Below are 16,949 nucleotides of genomic sequence, written 5' to 3'. Positions count from 1 at the left end.
TAACCACCTTGTCAAATAATACATGTATCGATATATTTGTATAACCTCATGGCTGCTCAGACAAGTCGTATACAACCCGCGTGGCTCCACGCGCCAAGACCCACAATCGGAAGAATCCATCCCACTAACTTCCTCTGCTTTATATCAATCAAGACCCTGATAGAGATCGAGTGAGCCTTTCTCCGCAAGAGTGCATACCAATTGAACAATTCTGAATCATCCACACTCAAAAGGATCATTTTCTGATCATCCACCCACAATGCTACTCAATGCCAACATCGGTACGCTGTTCTATGCCCATACCCACATATATACTTTCCCCCAGAAATCTCGCAGATCGAGACTATAATAAAACAGAAGAACCTGATTTCCACTTCTGAGGAATAGCCCTCTGCTCCTCAAAGGCCCTTTTAGTCCCGTACTCATCATGGCACGTACCCCGATACCACGAATGGATGAAAGATCCGGTAAGCAAAGAAGACCAATAAGATCCTAGTTATAACCGACCGCTTTTCTCACAGATCCTAAGGAAATCCAAGAAGCAACAGCCTCAGAACCCCTAACTCTAGAAGAAGAATACTCGATGCAACGCAGCTGGCGCCAAGACGCCGACAAATTAACCTTCATCGTCTGCCGGGCAATGACGACAGGCACCGAAGACGGCTTCCCTACCCAGACAGAGCTGCAAACAGAAAGTGACTCACCGGCTACTATGGTCGGCGACATCAACCTTTTTCTGCGCATCGACGACGGCGAGGAAGGCGACAGCCCGCCACAGATAGTCGGCGAGGTGGAGCTTATGATCGCTGAGAAAATCAACCAGCGACGCGGGTTTGGGCGTGCTGCGATACTCATGTTTATGCGGTATATTGTTCAGAATCAGGGGGCTATTCTAGAGGAGTTTGTTAGTGGTGGTGATGTTGATGTTGAGACTGTGCGGAAGTTGCGGACTGGTGTTGAGACGGCGGGGTCATCAGAGGGGTTGACATTTGAGTGTCTCAGTGTTAAGATTGGACAGGCGAATTTGAGGAGTTTGGCTTTGTTTGAGGGGCTTGGGTTTGAGAGGGTTTCTGCTGAGCCAAATTTCTTTGGGGAGTTTGAGTTGCGCAAGACGGATTTGAGTCTAGGTGGTGTTGATGCAGCACTTGAGGGGGCGAAGGTGCTAGGTTTTATTGCTTTGCCTTATGTGAGAACAGAATAGAGTTGATTTCTCAATGGTTTATGATGGTTTCTGGTTATTTAGAGTCGTAGTGATCAAATGAACAACATACATAGCATTCATTCCATCATACTCGAATAACACTAGAAAAAAGTATCCAAAGTGACATCCCTCCAAAACACCCTCTAACTGATATCTCCTTATAACCCTCGATCAGACATACAAAGCCGGTCCCGGGATAGGATACGAAGTCAGCGTAGAATAAATATCGAACAAGATCCCGGGATCAGTATTAGTATACAGCTCCTCACCAAGCGTGCCATCAGGCACATCACTTCCGCCACCAGTAACCTCCAAATTGAAGCACTGGGGATAGTTTTGAGCGCCATTTGACTGGCCAGCAGAGTGCAGAGCGATGATCTCATGGCGCATGACATAGTTACCCGGAGCAATAGTAGAGGGAATCTTCACAGTCCACTGGCCCCCAGCAGCAATAAGATCATCAGTAGCCCATGTGCCTGGAGGAGTTGTGCCATCGATAAGACCGTCTTCTTCAATCTTGAAGAATTCCAGCGTGGTCTTGTCGACTGTGCTGCAGTCACCGTTACACCAGGCGAGGTATGTGACCAGAGGACCATGGTGCGAGTCTGGCCAGGTCGTCCATTGGATGTCAATGCTGGAGCCAGCGGTGACAGTGGCACTCAAGGCTGCGTTGACTCCGTCTCGGTGGCAGATTATGTTCGGATCTTGGTATTCGGTGCCGTCTTCGAAACCGAGGTCGGTTGCCGTTGTTGCCCAACCGACGCTGTCCGGGGGTTCTGCCATGTAGGCGTATTTGTCAACTATGTAGCCAGTGTAGCTGATGATGTGATTAGTTATTGGTATGGAGACTTTTTGTCTTGGATTGACTTACTTTTTGCCATCAGCTACGATGCTGGAGACGTAGCCATGGCCTGCAACGAGAGTGGCGGAGGCTAGGAGCGTAGAAAGCTTTGAAAGTGTCATTTTGCTCCGACTTTCTGGTAAATCATTGAGTGGATGTTTCTGTCTGTGCAAGACATATCTTCGACATTGACGCCTACAGTTTATATACACAGCCCTCCCAGAGCTCGTCTTAGTCTGGTGTGACTATTTCATTTAGCCGGGCATTATGCTCCTGAAGGAAGTCCGTTCTGATCCTGGAATAGTGCCAAACGCAATTACGTCAATTGGGATGAGTTGAGCAGATGAACGTGACATCTAGTGTGAACTGTAAGGCTTGTTGTAGGAACTTGTTGGTGGAAAATCATAGATCGAAGCCGGAGCTCAGCCTTTTTATCATGTTATTGGTCTGAATAGAAAAGCCTCGGCGTTTGAGCCACCAAAGAGATATATTACCAAGAGTCATGGGGTCAGCCATTATATCCCAGTAAAGAGAACTACTCAAGCCAAAGTCTTGGAAAATAGAATCCACATGTATATATTTGGAGTACAGAAGCCAGGGGTACAAGTGCCAGCCCCCATGGCTAATTTCTGCAGCCAAGAACGGCAATGAATGGTAGTGATCCGGGGTGCGGGCCGATGGGAATATAGAATCTGCCACGGAGTACGTATATATCCCTGTAAGGCCCTCAATCTACTCCGTACCGTATGAGCTGATTGATACCAAGAGAATCTGCGACGTGCCAAGCAATGGGGAGAGTAATATGTATAGGAACTAAGTGCCGTGGCCTGAAGAGTAATGATCTACGTAAATACCCCGGGCCTAGATGTTGAGTCAAAAGGATGAAAGTCTACTTAGTCAACACATCTGGTAATATACAACTACTATACTCGAAGTGGGAAAGCTTTAACTTTTGATTGATTATAAAACGCTGGATACTAACACCTGAAAATGCAAAAATAAAGTGGTATAATACCAAGAGAGTGGCTGACTTAGCAAAAGACAACAAGATCAGATAGCCACTGAGCAACAGATAGAGAAGTATTCTGCGATTGTCGGTAATGTTGTCCTAAGCGTAAGCATAGAAATACAACCCCATGGATCGAGAAGACTAGTACATCTCGGTGCGCCTACCAGAGTAGTATGGGCTATAACGAAGAGCCGGATGCATAGAAACTAGACCAGCTTCATACAACATCTTCTGGAGATACTGAGGAGCAACACTTCGGATAGCCGCTCGCTCCTTACCCGTAAGTTTATCTCTAAGAGTCCTCTGGAAGCCGTGCCCATTCAAGACTTCCTTCAGTTTCTTGAAGAGCTTGGCAAAAGACTGATGATCCCTAGATGAGGCAGAAATCCCAAGGATTGACGGTCCTGTCCCCATAGCATTAGCACTGCCAGTGATAAAATCCTTAGACTCGTAAGGGAAGCCTGAGAGGAAGAAACGATCAAGTAAGTTCTCAGCTTTAGCGTATAGTGCCAAAGAAAGGAATGACCAACCGCCCTCGTTGCAACAGCTCATATGAATAGGAGGCAGCACCTCGGAGAACCACTCAAAGCAATCGGTGCAGTCGTCGAAAATGATACCGGTGATGAGATCGGGGCCTAGGTCGCGGGGACCTTCGATGGGCATGATGCCATTGCCGTCTGCGCCCCGAAGGGCCAGAGCTGCATTCGCACTATCGATGTTAGGGTACCACTGGACGGCATTGACGCGCTGCTTGAAACTGTTCGACGCATTACTACCCATCCATCCGAGTTTGATGTATTGTTCTAGTATCTTGTTAGTTTTCATCAGCTGGTTAATGGCATGAAAGCTCCCATGTGTCAACCTAGGAGAGCTCCCCAGAAGTTCGTCTAGGATATTGAAGATAATCTCTGGTGGAAACATGCTAAGGTTGCCCATAGCAGGGACCAATGGTTTTTGGTGGCACATATCTCCGATTCTACTTTTGTTGGGTTGTCTGAATGGTGCCGTGTTAAAAACCGAATGAGATTCTGGACAGGACAATATAATTTTGTTGCCCCAGATGAGTAGGAACAATGCGATGCTAACGTTGTCAATGTTGTTGATGGCTTCAGTTTTGATGAGCCCCGAGTTGATTTATATAGATAAGTTCAAGGAAACATGCCATGGACATCCTTGCTTTGACATTTACGAAAAGAAAAGAACCATAAAGACCTTTTTAAATACCTGTTCTTGGAGATAACCATTCCCAACAATGGTATTGTGCAACCAAAAGTATGAAGTAGACTCGAACAAAGAATCGAACAAGGACTCGGAGAGGCGAGGCAGTCCTAACCCCCGATATCAAAGAACCGAACGCCAGGTAAAAATAGGCATTGTCATTGCTTTCAGGCGAGCCATCAAAGGAAAGAAAGAACTGTAGTCACAATGTTAGTCTGAGATTATGGGAGAACACGACACGGTTCTGTATCAATTGAAGTGGAGTCAAGAAAAAAGGCCGGAGGCCCTTGTAATGCCTGCTAACTGGACAATTCAAGGACCGTTGATCTACACAGCCAGTATTTATCCGGTCTACCTGTTGCATGGGGAGACAAGATCAAAGTCGGGAGAACATCCATGATAAGGAAATGGATTAGGAAATCTCGACTGAGGACGAGAAACCTATGTAGTAATGATATTTCAACTGTTTTTTTCATTGGGTTGTAGGGACTGGAACCTCCGACAAAAGTGTTCCTCGAGTGCGTCCAGAAAATGCGAGTCGCCTGGCCGGTGAATAACAGCAGCCGGTTTCAAAGGCGCAAAGAAACTCCCCCGACGTAAAATTCATGTTCCACGCCACGGAGTTTTCCCCGTGTCGGCTCGCAGAGGGACCAAGCCCGTGTCATGTATCCCCCCAACAGTTGGTCTTGCATGCATCAACAACCAATCACGCCGCACTCCGATTCTCCGTTCATTCCATTGTTACCGAATTTAGTTGGTCTTCTTGGTGCCCTTGGAGACATCGACGACCTTGAGGGCTGTTCAGGAAGGAATTGTCAGCATGGGTTCAGAGCGACATTCAAAATCCATCTCCGAAGTTGTATTCCGATCTTCCTAACAACTCAAGACGACGGAACAATGCGATCGAAACGTACCAGGGGGCAGGCTCTGCTTGAGCTTGTCGGCCTTCTCGGAGTCCTTCAGGACAAGGGTGTACAGGTTGCGGTGGCAGCGGACCTTGAACTTGGTCTGCTGGTTCTTGCCGTTCTTCTTGATGCGGGCGGCTAAAGGCGTAAACAGTCAGCATCGATGATCATCTCCAGGTCTAATATCGGAAGTACATCAGTGCAGCGTAACGTACAGGAGGCATCCTTCCGGCGGCAGATCTCAATGAACTGCTTGATATCGGAGACTTCGGCAGGCATAATGACGGTTGCGGGTGTTTTGAAGCAAGGTGCAAAAGAGAAAGCTCACTGTCGACACTGGCCTCTAAGGTGAATGTGTGCGGATCACGTTAGGGCTTGAAGCTGCAAAAGCCCTTGCTTAGTCACACACGGTTTGCAGTTGGTGCCTCAGGCGGATTAACTGCAGTGGCTAGTGGGGGTGTTGTGGCCAGTGCAGCTGGGGCAATAAATGTGGCTGGGAGATGTGGGGGCAGCGAATGCGAATGCGGGTAATGATGGATGGTCCCTGTATCTGCTTCCTCAGGGATGCGATATGACGCGAAATGCTCCACCATTGTTCGCGATGGTTGATCCCGTCGCTCAGTATATCCTGGCCACCTCGAATTTCTGCTCCCCAACCGTGAATGGTGATACAGTTTCGGCGGCGGCTGAAGGGGTGTGCTTCCTTCATGATCGTATCTTTCCGGGTCCAGACTCTGTGAAGAACTCATGCTTTTTGATGTGACATGCAGGCGGACTCGGTATCGTCTCCAAAAGCCTATGCTGTAAACAAGGTCAACGTCTGGCTAAGGTTGATACTGCAATGATGATGAACCATACCCTTTTATGATGGCAGCTCCCACCGCAATAACGAACGTAACCGAAGACAGGAAGATGACTGCTTCCATATCGTCTATTGAGACAGGCTGTTCAAAGTGATTTGAAATGAATGAGGGCTTTAATGATAGACTGGTGGATATAGATATGCGATGCAATGGCGGCTAGAGTAGTGAGAGCAAGAGTTGCAAAGTTGGCTTTTACATTTTCTACACCTAGGTAATAGCTATGACACGATGCTTGCGTCCATAATTACTCGAAGGAAAGTGCCATGAACTGACCTCGGAAGTTGTTGAAGTATGTAGTTGAAGTAGGTGCAAACTGTATAGTTAGGAGGCAGCAGTGATGGGTGGCGTGGTGTGGCGGTGCAACCCGCGTCTGACGAACTGTTCACATCTATTCGTCTTGAATACTTGTCTTTTGCACGTGTCCTGTGAGACTTTTCTTTCTTCTACTTATTCTTTTAACTTTTCAGGAACAAGAGTTCTGCATCGACCTAAGAAACCAAATCATTTTCAAAATGCCGACCCCTTTAGACCGAGCATTGAATTCCAAGGTACTACCAACATGTCAGTCTATTACTTTATGAAAGATATCTAATATTGGACTCAATAGAATCTATTCCTTGGTAGATGATCCCAAGTAAAGGCATTTGCCAACATTTCTGACCACAATCTTCCTATATAGGATTTGCAGGAATGGTCACTGCGGTGGCAGCCTATACCATCATGGGCAGCGATGTTCTCCCCGCGCAAGCAGATCCCACTGGCGGTGAGAGTAGATATTACTAGATCTCAAACACAGGCTAATGGAAGCTAGACCCTGAAAACTGGACAATGGATGAGATGAAAAGATGGCTTCGAGCGGTATGTTTGAGCGATTTATTCAGACATGACTGAGTCCAGATAATCATACATTTTCTTGAGAATGGTACACTGACCAAACATCTCAGAGAGGGCTTTTACCGAGTGAGGCTGCGACACGTGAGGAGCTGCTTGAAAGAGTCAAAGCAAACCTCCGCATACCGCGCAAGACATCGGCTGGGCCATAATCCCCATAATAATGGGGGAAACATCATAATTTTCCTTCCTTCCCTGGCGTCTGGCGCTCTAGTTTTGAAGCAATTTCAAGCAGTGGACCATTGTTTGCATCGTATCTCCCAGCAATTCATCCTCGGTGGGTGGGCATGGCTCAGTTGTCTTTCACTTCCGTGTCACATGGCATAGCTTGTTGACTTGTGACTGATTCATAATTCGTTGGATCAAATATTGTGTGGTTGCTCAAACGACAAGGCGGAAGTTCTGGCTTTCGATAAGCCAATCTTTGCGGCCCCTCGCCCTCTCTGCGGATGGATTGGGGACCAGCACGAATGTCTCACTGAACCCGCGTTGCGGCTGATCGCGACCCTCACCATAGCGCACAAATCCACTGACTACAATGAGAAATGACATGTCTTTGACTCCCATCTCTGACTGTGGCTTCAGTCCGCCACCCGGCAAAATGGTAGGGTATGCTTTGTTGATAATCTGACAGTCGTATGATTGGACTTCGTAGTGTGTTGGTGACATTTGGTTGGTAAAGATTTCTTGCACAGCGGCGCCGTCTGCGACACGATTTCCATTGAACAGGATGGTGGTGGGCTCAAGGGAGTAGTAGGAGCTGAGAGATTCGCGGTTCAATCCCAAAGCCGGATAGAAGGTCTTAACGAACTCGGTCGCAGCTGAGCATGGAAGCAAACAAAAGGTCAGTTGTCTTCCAATAAGAGATGAAAACAAGCTCATAGTTTGAGACTTACCCTCGGTCGACACTTTGGTAAGTGCATCCTCGCTTGCTGTAGCCATCGCGATCGGTATTTCAAGTTGACAAAAAAACCGGGGAATAGTTGTGTGTGATATTGGAAGATGTAGAAATATGTTTCAAATGAGAGAAAAAATATATAGTTATTGACGACAAGGTCGTGGGTATTCTCGATGACGATGTAAGCGCGACGATGTAAGCGCAAAAAAATGGCCGAGAGTTGCGGAGAAGCTTGGACCACCCGAGATGTGCGGAATAACATGCAACGCTCTTCTTACCGTCATCACTATCCCAATGGCTACAGCAAGGACGCCACTTCGCTCGTTATTCAGAGCGTCTCAGTTTTTGAGATTGAGGCATCCGTGGAACTGTACATCTCGCAAGCATGGATGGGCAACAACTTCACGGCGCGGAGTTGCAACTACGCCGCAAAGGCCCAACAAGCCTTACTATGTGACAACGCCAATATTCTACGTTAATGCCGGTAAGAATTATAGTGAAGACCATGTGCAAACCGATTTGCTAACAATATACCTGACTTCTAGCCCCTCACGTCGGCCATTTATACACAATGGTGATTGCCGATATCATAAAACGGTGGCAGGTCTTGCTCGGGAACACGGATGCTCAACTACTGACCGGAACCGATGAGCATGGAATGAAGGTACCACATATCGATGGGATTGCAGGTCGAGAATGGGCGTTGACATCAATCACAGATTCAACAAGCTGCCATTCAAGCGGGCATGGATACCCAGGCATTTTGCGATATGAACTGCCGAACCTTTGAGGTGCGCGTCCCCTTCACCATACTCAAGGGCATATCTAACTCATTTCTTTGATATAGGCCCTAGCGAAGGCTGCAAACCTCGACAACGATCATTTCATCAGGACCACTGACCCGGCGCATCGAGATGCCGTCCAATATTTCTGGGTAGGCGACTATGTTCCGTTCATAGTAGGGCATGGCTGATCATGAGTAGGAAATGTTGCAACACCGGGGCTATATCTATACCTCGAAGCATGAAGGTTGGTACTCAGTCAGCGATGAGACATTCTATCCACAGACGCAAGTGCAGAACTCCCTAGATCCGTCAACAGGGAGGAAACGCATGGTACGTAAGCTATCAGATCCCAACGAGTACGAATACTAACCACACACAGGTCTCAATAGAAACGGGTAAAGAGGTAGAGTGGTCCTCAGAAACCAACTACCACTTCCGTCTCTCAGCCTTCAAGGATCGTCTACTTGACTTGTACAAAAGAGAAGATCCGTTTATTACCCCTACCTCCTACACAGCTGCTGTGATCAACGGAGTTGAGTCGGGACTGCAGGATCTCTCAATTTCTCGGCCCGTGGAACGTCTGACTTGGGGTATCCCTGTTCCCGGCGATGATACGCAGACAATCTACGTGTGGCTAGATGCCCTGGTCAACTACTTGACCAAAGCTGGATATCCTTTCCCGCCTGGACAAGAAAACACGTCTATATGGCCTGCAGACTTGCACGTAGTTGGCAAAGATATTGTTCGGTGAGTTCACGAGTTATTCCGAAGGACCACGTGCAAAATTAATCGTTTGACAGATTCCATTGTGTTTATTGGCCTGCTTTCCTCATGGCACTTGATCTTCCCCTGCCTCGGAATGTCCTGGTGCACGGACACTGGACGATGAATCGTGAAAAAATGTCCAAGTCCACAGGCAATGTTGTGAACCCGTTTTTCGCCATTGAGCGGTTCGGAGTCGATGGCATGCGATTTTTCCTAGCGTACCGGGGTGGCCTTTCCGATGATGCGGACTTTGACAATTCCTTTATCATCCGAGATTACAAGAAATTGCTTCAGGGGGGCTCGGAAACCTTGCTCTGCGTACAATTGGATGTGCGCGTGGCAATTTGCGCTCGTACATTATCGATGCCCGATCGGATAAACTTCCAGCTGCTACCCCTGAGGACTTGGAACATCAGCAAATGTTGGAGCAGACGCCTGCCCAGGTTGCCGAGCTTATGGAGAAACTGAACCCGCGTGCCGCGCTGCAAGAAACTATGAGCATTATCGAGAAGGTAAGAGGTGATCATCCCCGCACGGCTTCGGCGAGTATTGACCTATTTTTTTAGACTAACAAGTACTTCCATGCGGCGGAGCCGTGGAAAACTCCCAATTCTCAACGAGTCATTTACAACGTGGCGGAATCACTGCGGATCGCTGGCATTTTATTGCAGCCGTTCATGCCCGGCAAGTCTCATGATCTTCTAGAATTGCTCCGTGTAAATACCTCGGACCCCTCCAAGCGGGCATTCGCGGCCACGGCGTACGGTTCGGATCCAGATTACGGTGAGGGCGTTAAGAAAGGTGTTCTTTTCCCTCCTTTGCTCACTGAGGAGTAATGCGCCTGTTTTTGAGCTTTCGATTTGATAACAGGAATCGACCGGCGGCCAATCATGGGCGACGGAGAGGCCCGTCTGAATAAAGATGTGCATCTTCTCCGCCCGGATGCGCCAGACGAGTTGAGGTTTTTTTCCCCGGGTCCTCCACAGCTCGCAAGCTGAGACGCCAGGTTTCCCACGCCCGGCCACTCTAATACAAACGGTATGTCATAGCCGTCATGGCCGACCCACTGTGATTGGGGTTTCCCTCAAGGTTATCGACGGGAAAGACTGGGCCAGAACCGTGGATACTGTGATCAATCCTATCAGGCGGGAAACTCCAGTTTCCCGTCGGGAAGCTTTTGCCCTAGCCCTCGAGGCTCACTTTGTATATCAAAACATGTCTTAATATCTGCATGGAGTTTGGATGTTTCAGTATTTATTTTATTTTTCTTCCCGATATATCCCTATCTCTTTATTTTGGTGAATTCACACCCTTCTGTCGTGTAACAACTCGACTCAACAATTTACTATTTTGGGAACATCATTTCTATACTTCTGATCTTGGAACTCCTCCGGTGACCAACAGAAACGTTTTTTTCTCTTCCATTTGTTCAACACATCAAAATGGGGAGCATCGACATTTCCGCCTGCGATCAACTGCAGTTCAAAACACCATGGATCGAGACACCACTGGTCGAGTCTGCGTGCCTTTCTCGGGCAGCTGGATGTAGAATCTTCCTAAAGTTGGAGAACGTGCAGCCCAGCGGTTCCTTCAAGTCCCGTGCTATGGGCAACCAAATCCTCTCTCACCTTCGCAACCCAGCAAACGTGGGCCGCAGAGTCCACTTCTACGCCTCGTCCGGAGGAAACGCCGGACTGGCAGCCGTCTGTGCTGCCCGGAGCCTGGGCTACCCATGCACTGTCGTGGTGCCCATGAGCACGAAGCCCTTGATGCTTGACAAGATCCGGGCAGCAGGCGCGGAAGACGTCATCCGTCACGGCGAGACATTCTCCGAAGCAGGAGAATACATGCGGGAAACTATCATGAAGACAACCAACGAGGATGACCAGGATGTGATCAAGATTGCCCTCCACCCGTTCGACAACCAGCCTATCTGGGAAGGAAACGGCACCATCATCGACGAGCTCGAGACCCAGCTTCCTCCCGCCACCAGCCCCGAAGACAAAAAAGCCTACAATGACCGAGCCCTTCCCCTAGACGCCATCCTTTGCAGCGTCGGCGGTGGCGGCCTCCTCAACGGCCTCGTCATGGGCATCGAAAAGCGACGACAGAAGAAACAAATTACCTCCTCTTCCTTCTCCACACCAAACCCCATTCACCTCCTCGCCATTGAAACGGCTGGTACCGATTCCCTGGCAGCAGCCATCGCCCATAAATCTCTCATCTCCCTCCCAAAGATCACATCCCAGGCCACTTCTCTCGGCGCTGTCCGCGTCTCGGAAACAACCTTCCAGTACGCTGTGTCCCCGCCCCCAGGCATCAAGGTGCACAGCACTGTCCTCTCAGATGCAGACGCCGCCCGCGGTGTGCTCCGCCTCGCCAACGACGAACGACTCCTCGTCGAGCTTGCGTGTGGTGTCTGCATCGAGGCGGCCATCGGCGATGCTGCTACTGCTGTTCCAGTGTCGGTGCCTGCCGGCGCAGGTGCCCAGGGCATTAAGAAGCGTAAGAGGGGCTTGGTTGAGTCTGATGTTACTTACCGCGATGAAGGCTACGGGGATGACCGGTCGACCTCGACGGATAATGAGACCGACCAGGAGCCTGAGCCGGAGGTCGGCGAGAAGCTCAACTCAAAGCTTAAGCAGCTTGTTCCTAATCTCAACTCGGAGAGCAGAGTTGTTATCATTGTCTGCGGTGGCAGCTATGTCACTATTGATATGGCTTGTGAATGGCGTAAGATGTTGGATGAGGGATGGGCATGATCATTGATGATAGATATATTTTTGTTTTTTTATACCTTTTTTTGACTTGTCTTTTGGCGTTTGATTTGCGGCCCTACACTTGTTGGACTTTTTAATTACTATCGTCTAGATAGAGGCTTTGACTTTCGCATCGTCCATACAATCATACAATGTATACAGCGGTCTTTTACTTCAAAAAAAGAATCTCATTTGGACGCAATACTTTTCAATGAAACATCCAAGACTTTAAAACTTATTTCGATAGCAGTTGTTCAGCACGAAACATTTTCCACCCTCCATACGGCGGCGACATCCGCAATGCCCTCCCCAAATCAAGCCACAGCCTGATCCAGCTTCCGAATACGATAATCCCAATAATTCTTCCGAATAGGATCAAACTCCTCCTTAAGCATCGTCAACATCCTCACAGCCTCCCCCTCCCTCCCAGTCCCCTCAGCAAAAACATCCGCCAACCACTCAACAGCATGCGAACTCTTAACAGCCCCCTCGGAAACAAACCCACCAACAAAGCCCTCCCACTCCCCCAACCCACGTCCAGCAGCCCTCAGCACACCGCGCGCATACCACCAGGGACTCCGGTTCTCGGGCGCGCGCAGGATAGCCTCCTGCGCAAATTTCAGCTCACCATCAATCATGTCCTCATCGACAACAGACAGCCTGCCCTTCTCAGCCGGCGCGGTCGAAAGATCACCCGCGTTCACCATCCCCGCGTCTGGAACCGATGTGTCTCGCGGTCCGAAACGGAGCATGTACCGGTGGTTCCAGGCGGAGTTGTTGCGCACGTCGGCTTTCAGGAGGAATTCCACGTCTTCGAGTTCGCGTGGTTGGTCCCATAGTTTGAAGTGCCGCACGAGCCAGTGGCGGTAGGTCCATACGTGGTAGTTTTTGGAGTCTTGGGCGAACATCTCCATTAGGAAGTCTGCTTCTTTGGGTGGGAAGGTTGGGAAGTGCGCTTTTGATGATAGCAGGACTTGGCGGTGGTGCCTGTTTGAGTTGTTAGTTTTATTTCTAGTCTTTCTAATTTCTCGTCTTTTTCTTGCATGGCTTTCTGGCGTTGGTGGTTGCCGGGTGATAGTCGACATACCAAATTTGATAGTTTTTGAGATACTTCAACGAAACATCGTTCAGCCAGCTCAATTCTTCATTCAGGTCTTTCTCCAATGCAAATAGAATCTTTGCTCGGTAGATCCTGTATAAAATGTCAGATATCAATATGGCATGTCACGAAGACGCTATTACTAGCCAACTTACCATACAGTGTAATGCGCTGGATTCATCGAGATCACATCTTTAGTCAAATTCAATGCCCGCTCAGACATCTCGTTCGCGGCCATCACGGCACGCAAATACGAGGTCGCCTCGAGGTACTCGGCTGGGTAGGCGATAGTCGCCAGTGGCATGGCGCCCGAGCTCGAGCCATCGTCCAAGTCAATTGGGGTGACGGATGCCCATTCGGGATCGGTGGAATATGTTCCCTCCATGATACGTCGGTGCAGATTGCAGTGAGAAGCTTAAGAGTGGAAGAATAATTGCCGGGATGCAATGAAATGGTGGGGGTAACAGGGGTCGGATGCACAGGAGGAGTCCGGGTTGGGTTCTCACGACTAATGCTCTGCGCTGTCGAGATCAGAGTGTGCAATCTCGATCAATCAAACTCCTGTTGAAAAGAGAATTGTCCAAATAAAAGACCGAACGCGAAATGCGACGAATATAAAACATGAAGTGGAGGTGGGGCGGGTGTTTCTGCCTCAGGCGCAAACAAAGAAACCGAACAATATCAAGGCAACCCGCTTCTCTTCCTATTCTTCTTTTTTTTTTTGATGCAGTTGATAATTTGAAAAGGGGATATATTTGCATTATTATTGGTAATTCCATAGTCTTTTCTGCTCCTCGATCCACCACTTTCCCACTTTCTCCGCGTCTACCAGCCACTTCCCGGCTTTGTCTCCATGTTTCCTTTGTACACGGCCGATCAACTCCTCGAGGGACCACCCACGCAATGGACTCAACTCGTCCGGGTCGGTGTCTAGGTTAGAGAAAACATACTCAAAGTCCTCAGCGAGCGGTAATATGAGTCGGTACGGGACTGCCGCAGACCCAACGCTGAGCATTGTACCCCCGGGGTTGATAATGCCGAAGTTCCAGGCCTGTCGGCCATTGTGGGTAGCTTGGTACGGACGCACCAGTGACTGTCCTTCGTATTCATTCATCAAGTCTAGAGCCGCACTGGAGTCCATCTCGTTCAACGAGCCCGAGTTCACGAGTAGATCGAGAATAGTCGGGACGACAGACATCGAGGTTGCATTTGCTGTGATTTGCAGTGCGGGCAATAGCGGGTGTCGGAAAACAAGGGGAATGCGGAAATTGCTGATATGTCCGTTCTCATAGGTGCCGGAGACTGGCGCGTCTTCGGAAAACGCCTGGCCACTGTTTGGGATTAGTATATGGTTATTTGATTGTTGTGCAGAGTTGCTGAAGCTGGTGCAACATACTGATCTCCCACGAATACGACTAATGTCTCGTTTGCAATCCCGGCTTCATCGAGGACCTTCATCATCTCGCCAAGCCATGTGTCCACGTATCGGACTGCGTTTAGATATTGGTTGATATCCTCGTGCTTCGCCATGATACCATCTCCGGCAAAGTATTGCTCTTCGTGGTATGCCGCGGGCGTGCCCCATGGGTGATGGGTTGTGCTCGTGAAATGTGACAGGAAAAGTCGCTCGTTGTTCTCAATTGTATTGTTCACCACATCTCGCAGATATGGGTATATCTCGTACTCCGGGTACCTAGATAACGTATTAGCAACGTGAGTGCGGATGGTCTGGGATAGTCCTCAGTCGGTGGGAGTATGATATACCTACCCAAAGTAATTGATCTCCTCCATGTTCTCGTGATAATATTTGGCACTATGCTGCTCAATGTCTTCGCGATAGATTGATTTTTGAAATCCCATCTGCATGTTGAGCTTATCTTGCTCGTCGTATTGTCCTGTGATGGACTGCAAGAACACGGAGCTCCAGTTTCGGTCATGAATGTGCTCAAGCCCAGTCCCGGGCTTATGATTCACTGTACTCTTCTTTGTCGAGTTCTCCTTGAGTTGGTTGAATAATTCAAAGATCTGCATGATACACGGCTGATAATTCTGAGAGTTGACCTCATCCATGAAGTTCACCGGCAGAGGGCCCGCACCGCAGTAGTTCATGACTGCGCTCTTGAACGATAGACTGCTACCAGTGAGGATACCATTGACGTTGATACCGCCCATTCCTGGCTCTGTTGTGTCATTCCACCCACCACTAGAGGGGCTGGAAATGCTGTTGTTTGTCGAAAGTCCACTCGTCTCTCCGGTCAACTTCTCTGCGTTCGGTGTCAAATGTGATAATTTGGCATTGACCTTTTGGAGGACTTCGGGGTCTTTGATATTGTAGGACGATAGAACCTCCTCGTGCAAATGTGAGCCTGCCTTGAAGGGGAATATATCCTTCCGAGCACTTTCCATCAACACAAGCACGACATGTGTAATGGGAACTTTATGGTTCTTGAGAGCCCGAGCTACGGGCTCAAGCATTTCACGGTCGAGATTGGTGATTCGAAGAGGGTCGTCCGTAGGGCTATAAATGTTATTCCGAGAAGTCCCGTTCCCATCCAGAGTAACGCTCTCTCCTTCATCTCTGCCGGACTCTCCGTCGCTCCACCGCCCGAACCCTGGTGGTAAATTCCCAGACGCCCATACGGGTTGGTTCTTTTTGGCGTTTGATTCTAGCCCTCCCGGGGCCCAGCCCTTGAAGTGATCGTGTGGGCCTTCCCAATATGGCTCATCAATCAAGTCAGCGAGTGGAAATGCTTGATCTCCATTCCGATGCATCTCAGCAGGTCTCGAACCCAATGCCCGGAAAAAGCTAAATGGGACGGTCTCGGACATATGGTTATAAGGCACCTGAGGCCGAGTCAAGCGCAAGACTCCAATGACTACCGCGGCGCATACTGTCCAGAATTGAGTAAGTCGTGCTGCGCGCGACTTTCTTTGAGGGCTGATCATGATGCCTTCTTCGTCCGCCTTTTCGGTTTGTGCGCCAAATAGCGCAGACATCCAATGGCCTATAAGAACGTACGTCCAATATTTGAGTAGCCATGATATCACAAGAAGGGCGCCCGCAGCTCCCAAAAATGACCTCAGCCCGCTGAGCATCAGCTTTCTACCTTCCGGGTCATTTCCCACGGCTGTGGCTGCATCCCAGCGGATCTCACTGCCAGTCACAAAATAGAAACCAATTTGAGATGAGGACAAGATGAAGCTCAGAGATCTGTAACAGTTAAAATATTGGTCTGGCTCATTGACTTCACTTAGTAGAAACAGATTGAAGCACTTACGTTATGACCAGTGTCACTGCAGTGCCGAAAAGGGACTTTACGCCCGTAAATTTGAATAGCAACCCCCACGCGGTTACGCAGAGAAGAGTCTCAATGATGAAGAATGTCGGAAAGTAGAGCGCAAATTGGCCGCTGGGGAGAGAAGAGGCATGTTGGAGGAGATGAAGCACTTTGGACGATGTCAGTGACACAACCAGTAGCGAGACAATGAAGGGTCGGATAAAGGATTGGCGTTGGATGATCATAATGAATGAAAGAGAGCTGGCAAGACCAAAATTCACATTGTTGCCTCCAATTCACCCTCTCGAATCCAAGTGCTTTCTTCCAGCAGACAGAAGTTATGGTAACGAGAGTCCAAATGTGATTTGAATTGTGCGTCTTTGTTTAGGGAGGCCTGTTATTGATCAAGAAGATGGGGAAAGGTAACCCATCATAAC

General features: G+C 48.9%; 11 protein-coding genes across 11 annotated transcripts; 4 read left to right on the top strand and 7 right to left on the bottom strand.

Moving 5' to 3' along the window:
* Window positions 1-259: 259 nt before the first annotated feature.
* Window positions 260-1,201, top strand: N7471_012386 (uncharacterized protein; the record flags this gene model as incomplete). The annotated part of the gene is made up of 3 exons (XM_057285105.1): window positions 260-281; window positions 388-467; window positions 530-1,201. 3 exons carry the CDS (start codon window positions 260-262, stop codon window positions 1,199-1,201), a joined length of 774 nt encoding a protein of 257 aa, XP_057131371.1.
* A 171-nt stretch (window positions 1,202-1,372) lies between these two features.
* N7471_012385 (AA9 family lytic polysaccharide monooxygenase) lies at window positions 1,373-2,164 on the bottom strand (the record flags this gene model as incomplete). Its single annotated transcript, XM_057285104.1, has 2 exons — window positions 1,373-2,018; window positions 2,073-2,164. The coding sequence occupies 2 exons, from the start codon at window positions 2,162-2,164 to the stop codon at window positions 1,373-1,375; spliced, it is 738 nt and encodes a 245-aa protein (XP_057131370.1).
* Window positions 2,165-3,192: 1,028 nt separating this feature from the next.
* N7471_012384 (uncharacterized protein) lies at window positions 3,193-3,987 on the bottom strand (the record flags this gene model as incomplete). The annotated part of the gene is made up of 1 exon (XM_057285103.1): window positions 3,193-3,987. The coding sequence occupies one exon, from the start codon at window positions 3,985-3,987 to the stop codon at window positions 3,193-3,195; it is 795 nt and encodes a 264-aa protein (XP_057131369.1).
* A 1,032-nt stretch (window positions 3,988-5,019) lies between these two features.
* Window positions 5,020-5,453, bottom strand: N7471_012383 (60S ribosomal protein eL38; the record flags this gene model as incomplete). The annotated part of the gene is made up of 3 exons (XM_057285102.1): window positions 5,020-5,066; window positions 5,184-5,312; window positions 5,390-5,453. The coding sequence occupies 3 exons, from the start codon at window positions 5,451-5,453 to the stop codon at window positions 5,020-5,022; spliced, it is 240 nt and encodes a 79-aa protein (XP_057131368.1).
* A 169-nt stretch (window positions 5,454-5,622) lies between these two features.
* On the bottom strand, window positions 5,623-6,100 carry N7471_012382 (uncharacterized protein; the record flags this gene model as incomplete). Its single annotated transcript, XM_057285101.1, has 2 exons — window positions 5,623-5,908; window positions 6,033-6,100. 2 exons carry the CDS (start codon window positions 6,098-6,100, stop codon window positions 5,623-5,625), a joined length of 354 nt encoding a protein of 117 aa, XP_057131367.1.
* Window positions 6,101-6,549: 449 nt separating this feature from the next.
* Window positions 6,550-7,080, top strand: N7471_012381 (Ish1 domain-containing protein; the record flags this gene model as incomplete). The annotated part of the gene is made up of 5 exons (XM_057285100.1): window positions 6,550-6,585; window positions 6,645-6,657; window positions 6,717-6,800; window positions 6,849-6,895; window positions 6,982-7,080. 5 exons carry the CDS (start codon window positions 6,550-6,552, stop codon window positions 7,078-7,080), a joined length of 279 nt encoding a protein of 92 aa, XP_057131366.1.
* Window positions 7,081-7,309: 229 nt separating this feature from the next.
* On the bottom strand, window positions 7,310-7,870 carry N7471_012380 (putative nuclear transport factor 2 domain protein; the record flags this gene model as incomplete). The annotated part of the gene is made up of 2 exons (XM_057285099.1): window positions 7,310-7,749; window positions 7,825-7,870. 2 exons carry the CDS (start codon window positions 7,868-7,870, stop codon window positions 7,310-7,312), a joined length of 486 nt encoding a protein of 161 aa, XP_057131365.1.
* A 202-nt stretch (window positions 7,871-8,072) lies between these two features.
* N7471_012379 (methionine--tRNA ligase MSM1) lies at window positions 8,073-10,212 on the top strand (the record flags this gene model as incomplete). The annotated part of the gene is made up of 9 exons (XM_057285098.1): window positions 8,073-8,310; window positions 8,372-8,490; window positions 8,546-8,617; window positions 8,674-8,760; window positions 8,810-8,941; window positions 8,991-9,358; window positions 9,412-9,706; window positions 9,793-9,888; window positions 9,943-10,212. The coding sequence occupies 9 exons, from the start codon at window positions 8,073-8,075 to the stop codon at window positions 10,210-10,212; spliced, it is 1,677 nt and encodes a 558-aa protein (XP_057131364.1).
* A 606-nt stretch (window positions 10,213-10,818) lies between these two features.
* On the top strand, window positions 10,819-12,138 carry N7471_012378 (putative L-serine dehydratase; the record flags this gene model as incomplete). The annotated part of the gene is made up of 1 exon (XM_057285097.1): window positions 10,819-12,138. One exon carries the CDS (start codon window positions 10,819-10,821, stop codon window positions 12,136-12,138), a length of 1,320 nt encoding a protein of 439 aa, XP_057131363.1.
* A 311-nt stretch (window positions 12,139-12,449) lies between these two features.
* Window positions 12,450-13,619, bottom strand: ramB (bifunctional protein farnesyltransferase/protein geranylgeranyltransferase; the record flags this gene model as incomplete). Its single annotated transcript, XM_057285096.1, has 3 exons — window positions 12,450-13,122; window positions 13,223-13,327; window positions 13,390-13,619. 3 exons carry the CDS (start codon window positions 13,617-13,619, stop codon window positions 12,450-12,452), a joined length of 1,008 nt encoding a protein of 335 aa, XP_057131362.1.
* A 378-nt stretch (window positions 13,620-13,997) lies between these two features.
* Window positions 13,998-16,757, bottom strand: N7471_012376 (uncharacterized protein; the record flags this gene model as incomplete). The annotated part of the gene is made up of 4 exons (XM_057285095.1): window positions 13,998-14,565; window positions 14,631-14,927; window positions 15,003-16,445; window positions 16,513-16,757. 4 exons carry the CDS (start codon window positions 16,755-16,757, stop codon window positions 13,998-14,000), a joined length of 2,553 nt encoding a protein of 850 aa, XP_057131361.1.
* Between the last annotated feature and the right edge of the window lie 192 nt (window positions 16,758-16,949).

This window comes from Penicillium samsonianum, assembly GCF_028829775.1.
Source record: "Penicillium samsonianum strain IBT 33392 chromosome Unknown utg000007l_segment0_segment0, whole genome shotgun sequence".
Classification (NCBI taxonomy): Eukaryota; Fungi; Ascomycota; class Eurotiomycetes; order Eurotiales; family Aspergillaceae; genus Penicillium; species Penicillium samsonianum.
This window is presented reverse-complemented; position numbering and strand designations above follow the sequence as displayed.